The sequence below is a fragment of the Grammomys surdaster genome, unplaced genomic scaffold (genome assembly GCF_004785775.1).
Source record: "Grammomys surdaster isolate TR1022 unplaced genomic scaffold, NIH_TR_1.0 125669, whole genome shotgun sequence".
In the NCBI taxonomy this organism is placed as follows: domain Eukaryota; kingdom Metazoa; phylum Chordata; class Mammalia; order Rodentia; family Muridae; genus Grammomys; species Grammomys surdaster.
The window spans coordinates 1,252,015-1,267,477 of record NW_021620506.1 but is presented as its reverse complement, the minus strand read 5'-3'; the positions used below and the strand labels follow the sequence as shown (position 1 = coordinate 1,267,477).

Sequence of the window (15,463 nt, the reverse complement as noted above, 5' to 3'; positions counted from 1 at the left end):
ACACACACTCATGAGCACACACACACACTCATGAGCATACACACACATGCATGAGCATACACACACATATGCATGAGCATATACACACACACATGAGCATTCACACACACAAATGTGCATGAACATACACACACACATACCACATTTTCAGAAGTCTACATGTTAGGGAGCGGAGTATAGAATCCCACCAGTTCTAGAACACTTCAAATCTATAGTCCTGTCTTCAGACTTTGATGGGTGGGTTGAAGAAGCCTACTGGCAAAGACTACTTCCTCCTCTAAACCAAATTTTGGTCAGGCTTCACTGCCTCCCTCTCTTGACTAAGATTGAATTTGGGCTTCTGCATCCATTCTCACAGCTGTAGCTGCCTCTCCCTCCCCCAGTTAACCAGTCTAAAGAAATTCCTCATCCTTGAAATCAGGTCAAGTCCTCACTGCCACCCTTGACACTGGATGGCTCTAGCCTGCAGAACCCCATGAGCTGGTTCTGCCAGAATCCCCCTACCCTCAACTCTTCTTAGTACCTTTCTATCCATCCATTCAACTGGCTCCTTGGCTGTAAGTCCCCACTTGTCCTCGTATTGGACCTGATCTAGACCTTTGCTTCCCTCTGAGCTAGTCTTAACCTCAATGGCAAAAGCCTTGAATTGTATTAAATACTGTCTTCAGGTCCACTGCTTTCGTTGCTTTGGGATAGCCCTACATGCTACTGAAGTCTGCAAATATTTCTTGAATGCCTTTTTTATGCTAAAATAATGATGCTCTGAATTAGTGCTTTGCACACATTTTGTTGTCCATCCTCTTGGCTGACCATCTCCATTTAGCAAAGGGGAGAATGACTCTTGGTGAAACCGTGTTACTAGGTCTGGGCTACAGAGCTAGAACAGACTGGAAATGGAGTCCATAAGGAACTTTGCACAGAGCCTTGTGAGGAGGCGGCCTCCTGCAGCCACCTTAGCCAGGCTTGGGGGACGGCTCATTTGACCCCGGCCTGTTCTTCCCACTGCTTCTGTGGGGCCAGCAGCTTCCCTCCATTCTGAACAGTCTCTAGCCAGCTGGCTCTCCCTCCCTCCCCACTATTGTCTATCCATCTGAGGATTGTCTTGGCACTGTACAGAAATGGTCAGCCATCAAAGGTTGCATTCAACCACTCCGCAGGTCAGAGCAACTCGGGGGGAACTGGGTCATGTAACAATTCTTGCCAATAGTTCTCAGTACATAGAATTCCACCCTTGAGAGATGGCGGAGACACAATATGGAAAGGACTCATAGCCTGAGTGACAGACCGGGGATGAGTCATGCCCTACCAGGGATACTGAACTGTAATCAGAAATTTTTATGCTTTAGACAAGGTCTATGTAGCAGTAGCTGACCTGGAACTTACTATATAGACCAGACTGGTCTATATAGTAGACCAGTACTTCCCAAAGAACAAACACCCAAAGAAGCCAGAGGTTGCACCTCAAAAATCTGACTGGGGTTATAGCCATTTGCCAATACTAGAGATCTGTCTACTTTTATTTTTTAGTTAGTGCATAAAATGATAGGTGTCATGTCATCACATCTCATTAATATGTCATTGTTCTTTGCTCTTATTTGACCCTCCCCTCTCCACTGTTTCAAGAATCTTCTGGGTCCATGGCATGCATATATATATAATTTATCTTATGTCCATCATGTGTGCCCATGTGCCATGCATGTATGTGGAGGTCAGGACAACTTGTAGGATTGGTTCTTTCCTACCAGGTGGGTCACAGGCGTTGAACTCAAGAAATCAGGCTTGGCAGCATGTACCCTGCCTGATGAGCTGTCTCTCCATTCTCAATCTTTGTAATGAAGTTTTATGACCCTTCATCTTTGGACAGACATCTTGGTTGTCCTTCTGACTCCAGTTACAGCCAGGGCTCAACTGAATGTGTTGGCTGGTGAGCTTTATCAAACACATTTGCCTTCTCTAGGCTACTCTTCAAAGTGGGCGGAGTTTTCAGATCACTTTAAAAATCAACCACAACAGTTAACAACAAGAAGACAGATGGCTGAATGGACGATAGAGTGACCATGGACAGGTGCTGATGGACAAGAATCAGAGACGTGGTTCCCTGTTGGGCTTTGTCTTGAGGTATCTCAGACCAGGTGGCTTCATTAACACACACTCACTCCTCACAGGTCTGGTCACCAGAAGTCCAAAGTCAACATGTTGACAGCTTAGATTCTCCTGTGCCCTTCCTCATTTGCTCATGGGCAACTGGGTGCCATCTTGCTGTATCCCTCTATGCCTCTTCTCTGTGCCTGTGTCCCTGGTCTCTCTTTGTATGCCCAAGCCTAATTTTTCATTAGGCCACTGGTCAGAGTAGATTAGGGTTCACTCTAAGGACTCGTTTAACTCAGTTGCTTCTTTAAGGACCCCGTAGCCTCAACAGTTCCATTTTGATGTATGGGGCGGGGCAGGGATGAGGAATCTTAAAGGGGGACCATTTAGCCAAGATCAGTGAGCTCCTGATGATTCTTTTCACAATTCCTTTTGAATTTTTGAAAATATTTATAACAATATAAGAGAAAAGAAGCTACTTAGAGCCACAAGATAAAGGTTGAAGCAGGTTAGCCCTGAGCCTCTGTTGACCGATCTGGGGACCCTGAGGCTGCACAGAACTTAGGTGTTAATAATGCTCTTGGGAGTTTGTGGCCACTCATCATGAGGACAAGACCTCACCCTTTGTCCCAAACACACACTAACACTCACAGAGACACCTTGTGAGGAGCTACAAGAATGGAAGAGAGCCACCTCCTGGTTGTGATGATTTTAGCCCAGCCAGGTATCAACAGTGCCCTCTTTGCCACAGGAACAAAAGAAAACAAGCCCATCCCCCTCTCCTTCCACAGGGGAATTGTTTTGGATCTTATCTAAAGGAAGGCATCTGCTTCTTTGAGTTCATCTTCTAATTTGACCAAATGGCCTGTGGTGGATGAAGAGGGAGGAGGAGAGACAATGTTATTAGGAGACCAGGGAACATCAAGAAGCCTCCTGGAGGCTGGCTGCGCCTTGGCTCAGAATTGGATTACAGCAGCCGGCATCAATCAACAGACACTATTAAATCTTCTGCTGGGCTTGACAGGGAAGGCCAAGTTTGTGGAATTATTCAGGAAATCTGGCCACAGGTCAGCTGCCCTGGGCCTGCAGGGTGAGTTATTTCTAACACCTGCTGACAGCTGTGGCCTGGTGGAAAGACCCAATATTTCCATGCCTTGTTTTTTCCACAGTGACACTTCACTATGGAAACTTGAAATACAACACTCCATGGCTCCCTTAACCCCTTCCCCTAAATGCTTTTTCTATCCCCACTTGCCATATGAGTTGTCTGGAGTTCCACGACAAGTGGGAAGGAGAGAAGCTGGGTTCCTGGGAGCTTTGGCTGCCCTGTCCAAGATCCAGAGAGGTTTCTGGCCAACTCACCAAATCCTTGTATTTCAGACATCGGTGGGGGTGGGGGTGCCACACAGGGTCGCCTCTTTGGACTCTGCTGAGTCCAAAACAAAACTTCAATGAAGCAAGCTTCCAAAATAAAGCCAAGGCTTTTTGTAACCTTGTAATCGCAGGAACCTCGTAATCTCCTGCCTTCACTTCCTAATTACTGAGATCACTTTTGTTCATCACCAAGTCCAGCCCTTTTAGCCCCTTTATACATATCTGAAGGATTATTCTGTCTTACTGTGTGGTAGGAGGCACAAAGGTCTTTGTGCTCACGGCAAGCTCTAGGGGAACCTGGAATGTTAAACACACAGTGTTCTCCCTTCAAAGGAAGAAACGAGTAACCTGTTATCTGCCCAGAAAGCTGTGAGCAGCCACGATTAATAGCCTGGCGACCTTTACACTATCTGTGTGACAGAGACCACACTGGACCCTCCCCCAGACCTTACTTGCCAGCTTTTCTCAGGCAATCTGCAGCATCCATCTTTATGAACTTTACAAGGAGGTTTGATGTAGTCACATCCGCTCTGTATTTATTTTGTCCCTCTAAGAGATTTATGCATGTTTTGTGCACACGGGGTTGAGCTAATTAGCACCAGAATAAGTTTTCACTAAATTGTGCTGTGCTTAAACATACCTAAAATGAATGACTTGGGGTCAGACTCCAGAAGTGTGAACAAACACTGGCTAGTTATGTTGAACCAAACTACCTTCTTGCCTCCCATGGATCATTATGCTGCTGGCTGAGGTGGTTGCAGAGGCCCCACACTATATAAAATGCACCTGCGTTCTTTTACACAGCTTCCTAACATTTCTTCACTCAGAAGAACCAAATTTGTTTGCTCTTCTCCTTTTGATGTGCAATTGGGTGACCTGCAAACAGTCACAGCATGTAATTGACGCCACAAAACCACCTTCTGCTTCTTTACATGTTGTGTATGAGAGAAATTACACCAGTCAGGGCATGGGTTTTACATGTGCCATCTGCTTCACTCCACAAAGCCTCAGCAGCCAACCTTCCTTCCCAGGAGCAGAGGATGAAAGTGTCTGTCTGTCTGTCTGTCTGCTGTCACAGACAGCCCACTGCCATTGCTGTGAGAGGTGACACATAGTGTGCTCCTATGGTTCTCATTTACATTCCCGTCATAGTGAGTGACGCTGTTACATGCTGCAGAGCCTTCATACCTTCTTCAGGGGGCCGCTGGAACTAATTCTTCTTATAAATAAGGAGAGTTATGACCCATTATATGGCTACTCTTCCTTCCCTTCCTCCTCCTCTTCCTCTTCTCCTTCCTTTCTTTTCTCCCAGTTTGTTTAGGCCTCAAACACTTATGTTTTCTTTTTCTAGTTTTTTGAGACAGGGTTTCACTATGTAGCCTTGGCTGTCCTAGAACTCACTCTTTAGACCAGGCTGTCTTTGAACCAGGAACTTTGAATCCCTGCCTCTGTACTGATGTTTTGCTAAAATGGTCATGCAGCAAACTGCCCTTAAGTGTTTCTATTTATATCCACAGATTTGGAGACACTGCCTCTTGTAGGGGTTAATGCAGAGGCTCAAAACTGGTCACAGTGCTGAGCGTAAGTGACTGTCAGCCATAACAGGCCATTTGCATGCGTACCCAGAAGCCTCAGGGAAACCATGGCAGAGCTAGTGAATGGGGTGCTGTGGAATTGACACGGCTGCTGCACTCATAAGCTCGCTGCAGCTGTGAGAACCTGCACATAACCAAGCTGCACATAAATAAATACAGACTCTGCATACGAGAGACATTGTCTTCTGTCTTTCTTCCTCGTTACCTTGTCTTGTTTCTCTCTCCGTTTAGTTTAGGTATTTCCTCTCTCCACATAGTTTCCTTCCCATTTCATATACATAAATATATGTGTACAATAAATGTTTTAATAATTATATACATTATAATTATAAACAGATATTATCTCTGTGTTTATAAATAGCGTCTAGAGTCCTTTTAGGAGATAAACATGATATTTGTCTAGATCTAGTTTATTTTGCTCCACACGGTGATCTCCAGTTGCAGACAGTTTCCTGAAAATGGTGTAATTCTGTTCTTTACGGCTGAAGAACACCCCGCTGTGTTTACATGCCACTTTCTCCTAATCCTTGTACCTATAGATGGACATCTAGCCAGCTTCCATATCTTGGCCTCTGTGACAACCACTATAATAAACACAGGTGTGCTGGCATCTCTGAAGAAGGCTGACGTGGAGTCCTTTTGGGTGGGCTCAGGGGCAATGCAGCTGGGCCGCACAGTGGCTCTCTCTCCAGTTTTCTGAGGTTCCTCCCCACTGACGTCTACTGCATGAGTTTTACTTTCCCATCACTTATACGTAGGGTTCCCCCCCTCGCCCATCTGTGACAGCATTTCTTCCCTTTTCCTTTTTAGTTCTCTGAGGTAAGGTCTCAGTCTTGTAGCCCAGGTTGGCCTCTAACTCATTACAGTCCTCCTTCCTCAGCCTCCCTGGTGCTGGATTACAGGGGCAGGCCATCGTGCCCAGCTTGTTATCTCATGACAGCCATTCTGACTGAGGTAAAAGAATCAGTGTAGCTTTGATTAGCATGCCCCCCGATGACTAAGGATGTGGAACTTTTTTTTCATATATTCATTGGCCATTCTTGCTTCCTCTGAGAACTGTCTATTAGTTCATACACTGGAACTGACTCTCTCCTTGAGCTGACTCAGGCGTCTACTTCTGCTTCCTATAGAAATCTCACTAGTGAGAGGGTATGTCAGCCAAACCAATATGGCTCTCACAAGGTCCCGCTGCCTTCTAGACCCTGGAGTTTTCATCCCTCCAAACATTAACTCTCCATGTTTTGAACTTGGTTTTTGTCTGATCATGGAGCATTTGGAAGCTTCTAGGGATCACCATGAGGTCTACCCTGATAAAGATGGTGGTACCAGGAAGATAAGTAGGCCCTGTTTGGACAAAGTGGCACACCAACCAGCATCAGCCTCTCTCGACAGTGAAAGCCTGCAGGCTCCTCACATAAGGCACACGTTTACCGCTGGACTGAACTAGGGTCGCTGCAACAGGGGTGCTCCAGTTGAATAGGCAGGTCATCCTATCTCTGAAAAAGTCTACATTCTACCTGAAGTTAGGAAGGCCTCTCTGGAGCACAAGTCCCAGAGGGAAGTCCTTAAAGCAAGAGAACAGCTGCTGGGGGTTTCCCAAACTCTTCAAAAGAAATCAGCTAGAGGGTGAGCGGAGGAGGGTGCGTGGGGGGGGGGGATCCAAAAGGGGAGGCGGGAAGGGGGAGGCCAGAAAGGGAGGGGTTGCACGGTTCATTCATGCTCCCCTCTTCCTCTTTTCAGTTCTTATCTCAGCAGTTGACTGAAAGACCACACCAGCCACCAGCTTCCTCAGCTGTTCCCAGCTCTCAAACAAGCAGCTCCCCCCATGTTTTCGTTGGTTGCCATGGGAAGACAAGCATGGATGTGAATCGGGAGACGCCTGGGGCTCAGATGGAAGAGTGCCAGGTATATTTTTAAGACCTCAGGGGAAGCCCAGCAATAGGGAAGGAGAGCCTTCTTCCCTGAGTAGCTGCCCAGCATTATCCTTTCACTGGGTCTAGTTTGCAAACAAAAAGTGGTAGAAATATGAATTTCTTGCTTTAATTCACCAAGTGTTTTAAGCAAAAACTTACTTCGGTTTTGGTTTGGGTACAATAAACGGTAGTGACGGGCACTATTATGTTCATAACGAGCCTCCTCAGTCCTGACCAGGTAGCTGTGAGTTAAGATACTCTTAGCCCCATGGATGGCAATTTACCTAAAGTCACACCACCGTGAGAAACAAAACCCTTGGCCCCAGGGAGCAGAGTGCTGCAAGTGTTACTCCCGATGCCACTGGAGAGGAGAAAGCTTGGTCCCCAAGCTTGTAACTAGCCCAGATCTCTGTCTTCCTGAAGTCTCCAGGAGCAGTGAAATCCAGTGGCCCATGTGGTAACTAGTTCAGGAAAACACCTCACAGGGACTTTGAATTTCACTTTCTTCACTGTGAAGGGACTGAGGTAGCAGAATAAACTCCATTTTGTTCTTAAGTCTCCATTCTAAGTTAACTTGCCCTTAGAGAGGCATGGCCCCCATCCTCCAGGTCCAAGAAAAATCACAGTATGTCCCTGGCAGTTGCAATGTAGACACAGGAGCTGCAGCTAGTGGATAGCAACAGAGTGGGCTGAGAAAACATAAGTCTTCCCTGGGTCAAGATGCTCCTTTTTGATGTAGGCTCCCTGCTTGTGGTTTTAACTGGGTGCCGTAAACCAATTAGCTTAAAGACCAACATTCCTTTACCCTCTCATGTAAAGCCAAGGCTTGGAAACCCCAGCTTGTGGGTTTTTTTTTTCCTTTATAAGCCCCTGCTCCTAGACCTCTGGGCTGCTCTCCTATTCTGTCGCGTCAGGAAGGTTTGCGGTCCAAACTCAAGCTTGAATAAAGACTCTCATGTGCTTGCATCAGAGTTGTGGTTCCTGGTCGTCTCTTCGGAGTTTTTGAGATCTGAAAAACTGCTGGCAACCAAACCCCTGTCTGCTTCAAATCCCGTAGCATCTAAACAAAGCATGAGGCAAATGTGGTCCACCAAATGGCCCTGAAATCTAGACCTGAGTTTGGCAGTTGTAAATGCTACCTTCTGTGTGAAAGGGGCATTATGGGTAACTAAGATACTTAAAGTGAGGAGACCATCCTGGGTTATCTGGGTGGTTCCTAAATGTAAGAGCCAGGCAGAGGCTGGGGATGAAGCTCCATGTTAAAGTGCTTGCCTAAAATGTACAAGGCCCTGGGTTCACACCCTAGCACCACATACAAACACAGCAGACTGAGAAAGGAGATTGAGAAGCCATATGAGGCATGTCTGCATATGAACACAGGAAAGAAGCTGGGAACCAAAGAATCTGAGAAACACACCTAAGATCTAGAAACAGTAAGGGAATTAAGTCTTCCTTGGGCCCTTGACCTCCACCCAGTGGAAATTATTTCAGACTTTGGTCCTCTAGAATTGTAGGGGAGTTGGAGGCGATTTGTATCCACTGGAAGTTAATGAAGTAGCTCTGCAGTGAGCTGCAGCAGTGGTTTTCACTGGGACTGGGGACCTGTAGTCGGTACCCGAAGCATTGCAGAGATTTGGATGCTTAGGTCCACTCTAGAACCCTCAGAATCAGAATCTCCTGGTGGGGTCCAGGGGTCTGCACTTTAGCGAGCCCCTCACTGATTGTGATGTTGGCTATAGTGGAGTGGTTAGCTATCACTAAACCTTCTGATCACCAGGAGAACTTGAAATGCTGCCCATGCTCGGTGGGTCTAGCACCTAGAACCCAGCCCAGACTGTGTTACAGGGAGTGGGGGAGACTGCTGTGGGGTGCTGCCCTCCAGTTCAGCTGTGCAGACCTTTGGAAACCTAGAAGAACATGCTGGAGGCTGCAAAGGGAAGGAAAGGCCAGCAGGACTTCTGGCCCCAGGGCTTGCTATCACATACATGCCCAGAGGGGCCCAAAGAAGCAGATATAATTAGAAGAGTGAGGCAGGTTGAAGCAGGAGGATAGAGAGACTCTGGATGATCAGGAGCAGACTCTACACACAGTTGAAATGCCATCCCAAAAGGAGGCTTCTGGGCCACCACGTCAGTTAGCATCCCCAGAGGTTTGTTTTTAAGAGATGCCAGAAATATATTAAAATACAAAACCATCCACATTTTAATCATTATCAATTAAAACAATTTAGCCTTCATGCTTTGGACCTGTTCTCTCCATGGTCCAAAGCAGGAAGGCAGTGACCAGCAGTGACCAGCAGGCCAGCCAGGACAAGTTCTCACAGATGGCTGACAGAAGTTCCCTGTGGGTGGGATAATTGTGTCTGTGTAGACACATGGTTGGTGCTCAGTGGAATTTAGTTGAATGAATACATTCTCCCAGAGTATGTCTGTGAGACAAAGACTGCTCTGCCCATTTTACAGACAGGAATTTGAGGCTCATCAACTCCCATCACAGTTCATTTCATAACCCTGATGGTCAGAGCTCAAACCCAGGACCCCTTACTGTAGGGGTGCTGTAAAGAGCAGATATTCCTCTAGCTCTCAGAGAGCTCTGTAATAGAGAGGTCTGGGGCACGGGCATTGGTATCAGTCGTGGGCAGTACTCATGGACATTAGAAGCACTTCAGGAAAGCCAGTCACCAGCTTTTTAAGTGTCACATGGAAACCAGAGACTCTCAGTCTCCCAAGGAGTTATGCTGCTTCTGTGTGATTATGCATCAGAGGAAGGCAGGCCTGGGGATCCCGAGAGGTAATGGAGAGGGGTGGAGGAGGAGGTCAGGATGGCCGAAGGAGAGCCTTCCACCTCCTGGAGCAGGTCTGTTTATATAGAGCTGGGGAGTGAGAAGGCCCCTGCTTCTATAGAGGTTTGGGATGGGGATGGCAGATGCCTGAGACCTCCTAGAGAGCCCTGTAACTTAAGAATGCTCTCTGATTTTATTATCCAGAGGAAATATGGGGAGCTAAATGAGAGGAGATGGCTTGCAAGTGCATTATGGGACATTAAACAATAGCTGATCCACATCAGACACAAATAAATGACCTGTGATCTACTGCCAAGAATTTGGATGGTCCCCAAATGGTGGTCTGGCTGGCTTCCAGTCAGCAGAGTGTGGAGCTGGATATCATATAGGCCACAAAGTAACAACAGAGGATTCCAGCACCCAAGCAGAATCATGTCCTTCCATGTGGTCACACTCTACTGCACTGGATTTGTGTCTTTTCCTGATCTGGATTCTGAAATTTGGATCCACAATTGCCCTGGAGAGTTCCTGCTTGCCTTCCTGCCTGGCTGGGAAACCCTTTGTGGAAGAGGAGCATATGTCCATGTAGGCAGAGAGTAGGATGGCTCACAGGCCTGAAAAGGTTTGTGTAAGTTGCCTTGGTTACAAGGAGATTCCCATCCTCCAAACACCCTGACTCACTCTGTTTTTTTAGGTTCCCACCAACATAAAAATATCAGAGAGATCAGTGGCTGGGCAAGTCACGCACACATCTATAAAGCAATGTCAAGCTGAGATGGGGTGTGTGTCTGTCTAAGATAGCCTGGTGACTGAGACCTAGTCCACTCTGACCTATGTAGTGAGTTCAAGACCATGTGGACAATATAAGGAGATCAAAAGCCAACAACAGTAACAACCACCTAAATCAGTATTCACTTGTTTGTTGGAACTTGGGAGACTGAGCACTTGAGGACAAGGTAGGAGGGAAGCAACGATGAAGAGTATAGAGGAGCATTTCCATGGACGGAGGGCAGCCTTGCAGTACTGAAAAGGCCACTTGCACATTTATCTAGTCCTGAGGCAGATTCGGTCTACACTGATAGAAGCCTTAGACTTAGAGGCAGGATTCCATCTCCAGATCGCCCACAACCCAGCTGTGTGGCCTTGGGTGAGTTATCTAACTAACCTCTCTGTGCCTAAGTATCTTTTTCAAAGAAGCAAGAGTGTTGTTCCACCCTCACCCTAGGCATGATTATCACATACATTTGTTTTGTTTTGTTTTGTTTTGTTTTGTTTTGTTTTGTTTTCGAGACAGGGTTTCTCTGTGTAGCCCTGGCTGTCCTGGAACTCACTCTGTAGACCAGGCTGGCCTTGAACTCAGAAATCCTCTTGCCTTTGCCTCCCAAGTGCTGGGATTAAAGGCGTGCACCACCATTGCCTGGCTATCACATACATCTTACGGGAGGTCTGTTCGTCCAGAAACATTGTCTGCAGGTCTATGCCTCATCCTTCTAGAAGCCACAACTATTGAACTCTACCCGTAAGTGGACACTATAGACCCAGACAGAGCATAGCCAGGGTCAGCCCATAGCATGCCAGATGAGACGACCTTTAGGTGACCCACAAAACATGAACCTCAGCAATAAATGATGCTAGTTTTAAGCATTGGAGGGTTAAGTTTATTACCCAGCAAATGGCTAAGGCAATGCACTCCAAGCCTCTGGCACTTTTAACAGACACCGTTCTGAGTTGTATCTGTCACTTTGCTGCCTTTGGAAGCTCAACTGTTCTTCAGTGTTCACTGGAACATTCGTGATCACTGTGGTAAGAACCAGTTCCTACATGGCAGGCAGGGTCAACCGCAAGGGTCGTATGTCTCACCCCCTCAACCACTCTTTGTGGTCTCAAAATCATTCCCCAGTTCTTTACCATTTTTCTTTCCGTCCTGTTATTTACAAGTAGTCTCAAACTTGAGCTTCTCCTGCCCCAGGTCACCAGAAGGCTGGGTCACAGGGGTGCACCGTTACACTCAGCACCTGCAACTAAGTCTGATGAACTATGTTCCATCCTTGGACCTGCATGATGGAAGGAGAGAAGCAACTCCTGTAAGTTGTCATCTGACCTCATATGCACCCCTTACTACCACATTAATAAATAAAATCTGTCTATCTATCTATCTATCTATCTATCTATCTATCTATCTATCTATCTGTTGTCATTGCATCTATTGTAAGCAGCATGTGAGCCTGGAAGAGTGATGTTCAAAGTTAACAGCCTGGGATGAGAGCTGAGATAGCCTGAGGTAACAATCTGTCAAACGCCTGAATTTAAGTGCTAGGACTGATTACATCATAATACATGACAAGTTTGGCCTCTTTGGTGTTTTCTGCTCCCTGCCAGATTCTCTTCTGTCACCCTAGAGGCTGTCAAGTAATGTATACCTGATTCAGAGAGTTGGGGCTTTGGGCGGCTCAGGAGTGGGGTCTTTCTTGAAGAAAGGGAAGGGTCATCTCCCATCTGTCCCCCCACTGTTTCCCTATCCCATGTTTTTCCCACCCCTCATGTGGGCAAGCTCTTCCTGCAGGCCTGGGAGAGACCTTCCTATGCCACAGTCCTGGAGGACTCGGAGCCAGCGCTTCAACACAATCCTCTTGAACACTGGCTGCATCCTACTGGCCCCGGTGAAACCCTGAAGCATTTTATACCCCGTCAGGCACACAGCAGACTCTCCTGAGGCCCAGTGTGCTGCAGGAAATGGTCTTCCTGGTGGCTGAGTTCCAGCATCTGCACGGCTCACCTTCAAAATGGTGAGAATCCACAAAGCTTAGAATAGAGGAGGTCAGATGGACTCAGATTGTCGGTAAGAATTTTAAAGGACCCCTATTGTCCTGACTCAGGCAACAGCTTCATTGCAAGGCCTGAATTCATTCCAGATGATGCTTTTGACAGCCATGGCAACTAAATGAGGAGGACAAAGTGAAGCGACTCCCACAGGAGACCCCAGATACTCGTGCTGGACTGGTAATGGTTTCTCTGGTTGACCCACTGTTTGGTCAAACGCCCAAAGCCTACATTCCCAATCATCAGATCCAGGGTTAGCAACACATCTAGAGGGCCTTGTGTGGCTGGGGTGTAGCTCAGTGGCAAAGTGCTTGCATGGCTTGTTCAAGGCCCAAGCCCCATGAAGAGGAAGCTTCTGTACCTGTGCCTGACACATCGGTCCCACCGTCTGCATCAAGGAGCGCCATACTACTAGACTTTGGCTTGGGGTTGGGTTTGGCCAGTGGGAGGCTCTGCAAAAGGTGTTTGGGCTGGGAGGAGAGAGGTGGGAGAGTTCCCTCTTCCCTGCTCTGGGTCCCTGTGTGACATCACTTATGCTTGCAGCCCGCTCCTGCAAGCCACCAAGGCTCATGGGATCTAATTTCCCTGCTTCCCTCTCCTGCCTTCTCAAGCTCAGAGGGGTAAAGATTTCTTCAGTCACAAATCCCTGTGTCCTTCGACATTGCAGGTGTCCTTGACCCTGCGCCCCTGAAATTGAGCCAGCCCTTCATTCAAGTCTTTACATTGGCCACATCTAAGCTGCATTTTGTCACTGTGGTGCTCTGACCAGAACAACCTTCAAAACCCCTTATCTAAGAGAGGTCTACATTGTGCAGGTTCTTTCCTTAGTGAGCAGGGCAAAGAAATTGCAGGTTCTTTTCTGTCTGGCATTATGAAGGCCTTAGTGACTTTGGCTTTGCATAAATTAAATAATTAAAAAATGGGGATGACCGCCCCCAATCTACAGATGCAAAGGGTTTTTTGTTGTTGTTGTTGTTCTTTCACTCAACAAATAGCTACTGAACATATAAAGATCCAGCACTGTCCAACACTGGACACATCTATAGTTACGGACACACCAGATGACACGGTCCCTGCCCCCATGGTGCATGGTCTATACCCAATGGTCTCCCAGAAGTCAGACAGCTCATCAGAGGCAGAGCTGAAACCAGAGAAGCAGTTTTCCTAATTCTTTTAAGTCCTCAGCAGATTCCTAAAGAAATCTATAACCCGAATATAACAGAAGCAAACACTAGGTCAGACCAAATTAGCTACCAAGTCCTCTTGGGATTTTTGAAAAGGGTCTCACTATGTAACCCCAGGCCAGTCTTGAACACAACATCCTTCTGCCTGAACTTCCCAAGAGCAGTCCCAGGTCAGGGGTGGGGGTGGGGGTGGGGGTGGGGGTGGGGGTGGGGGTGAGGGTGGGGAGGCACCATGCTCCGCTACCAAACTTCCCAGTGGATCAGAAAATAATGATCCACAGACTAGGTGAGAGACGCTGCTGACACACACTCCTGCTGATACAACCACCTGCTTCTTCTGCCTCCCTCGTATTCTCTCCGGCCCTCTTTTCTTTGTCTCTCTTCCCTGCTTCTTCTGTTTCTCACACTTTTATAATTAGCCTTGAGGCAATCTCCCTGTCACTCCCTTAGGGCCTGCAGTTTGGCAGCATGGCTTGCCCATGAGCTGTTTTTATGAATGGAGAGAGGTGGGTGGAGAGTCCAGAGGAATGTTCTCTGTGTGTTTCATAGGCAAAGACACAGAATCAACCTTGGTGCTCAGAAAATAAGGACTAAGGGTGCCTTAGAGCAGCGGCAGAGAAGAACTGAGGAGGGTGTGGAGGAAGCAGCAAGTCCCGGAGTCTGCTTGCTTCCTCAGGCCCTCCGGAGATATTCAAATTCCCTCAGAAAGGTTTGAAAAGGCTATGCCTGTAACCCAATACTTCCTCTGTACCAGGTCAGGCAGGACAAGGGCACCAGCCTGGTGGTGCCTGCAGAAAATGTCGCCTGGCTGGCCATCAAGCAAGCCTTCTTCAGTCACCCAGCCTTGCACTCAGCAAGACATCTGACTCTAGATCCACTGACCCTCTGGAAACCCTCCCCAGTCCTAGCACCTCTGGATAGGTTGTCAGAGCTGAAGAGAAGAAAGCCCAACAGGAGAGCAGCCAGGGCTGAGGAGACAACAAGCCCGCTGACAGTGGCCAGGCAGAATCTCCTGCCCTTCAGCAAGGTTGACAGAGAGATATTTGCTTCACAGCATCCTGAGGTAAGCCCCACAGGGAGGAGGTCAGAGACAGACTTATAGAAACACCAAGGACTCACTTCTCTAGAACTTATACTTCTCTGTCCCCAGCTCCCAATTCCCTGACCAAAACGATTCATACAGTAAATGGACAGCAGGGACAGGGACACAGAAGCATCGGCTTAGAGTCTGGCTTTGAGCAGCTGAGTAGTGACGGTTGGAACAAGGACAGAAGGGCCTTTGGAGACAAGCTCGGGTGACAGAAAGCACCTTGGGGGACCATCGCCCCAGAGCCTTCCTCTGCTAAGAGCAGAATGGCAAAAAGATCAGGACATATTGCAAGACAATCTTGAGTCCCCCCCTCCCCACACACACCCCTTCTGCCCCTGCCAAACAGAAGTGAGGAAAGTCGTCAGTTACCTGCTGAGATTGGGACGACACTGTTGATGAAAGTTGGCTGAGACATGATGGAGCAGAAGAAGAGTTGGAGATAAATTCCCAAAGTCATTGGATTCAGGACAACCATGCTGGCCAGGTCTGGTAAATATCAAGTCAGAGGGCAAAGCTGCTGGGAGCCTCTCCTAGCTCAGCTCTGTCCTGCTGACTGCTCTCTCTCTCTCTCTCTCTCTCTCTCTCTCTCTCTCTCTCTCTCTCTCTCTCTCTCTCTC

At 47.6% G+C, this 15,463-nt stretch overlaps 1 protein-coding gene across 1 annotated transcript in view; it reads right to left on the bottom strand.

The window, feature by feature from the left end:
* Colq (collagen like tail subunit of asymmetric acetylcholinesterase) overlaps nt 1-15,463 on the bottom strand; it is a 58,833-nt gene that overhangs the window by 43,015 nt on the left and 355 nt on the right. The window contains exon 2 of the mRNA XM_028787545.1: nt 15,216-15,332. Within this exon, the coding sequence (XP_028643378.1) occupies nt 15,216-15,321 (106 nt within the window). The 5' untranslated portion in view covers nt 15,322-15,332. The remainder of the gene's footprint in view (nt 1-15,215; nt 15,333-15,463) is intronic.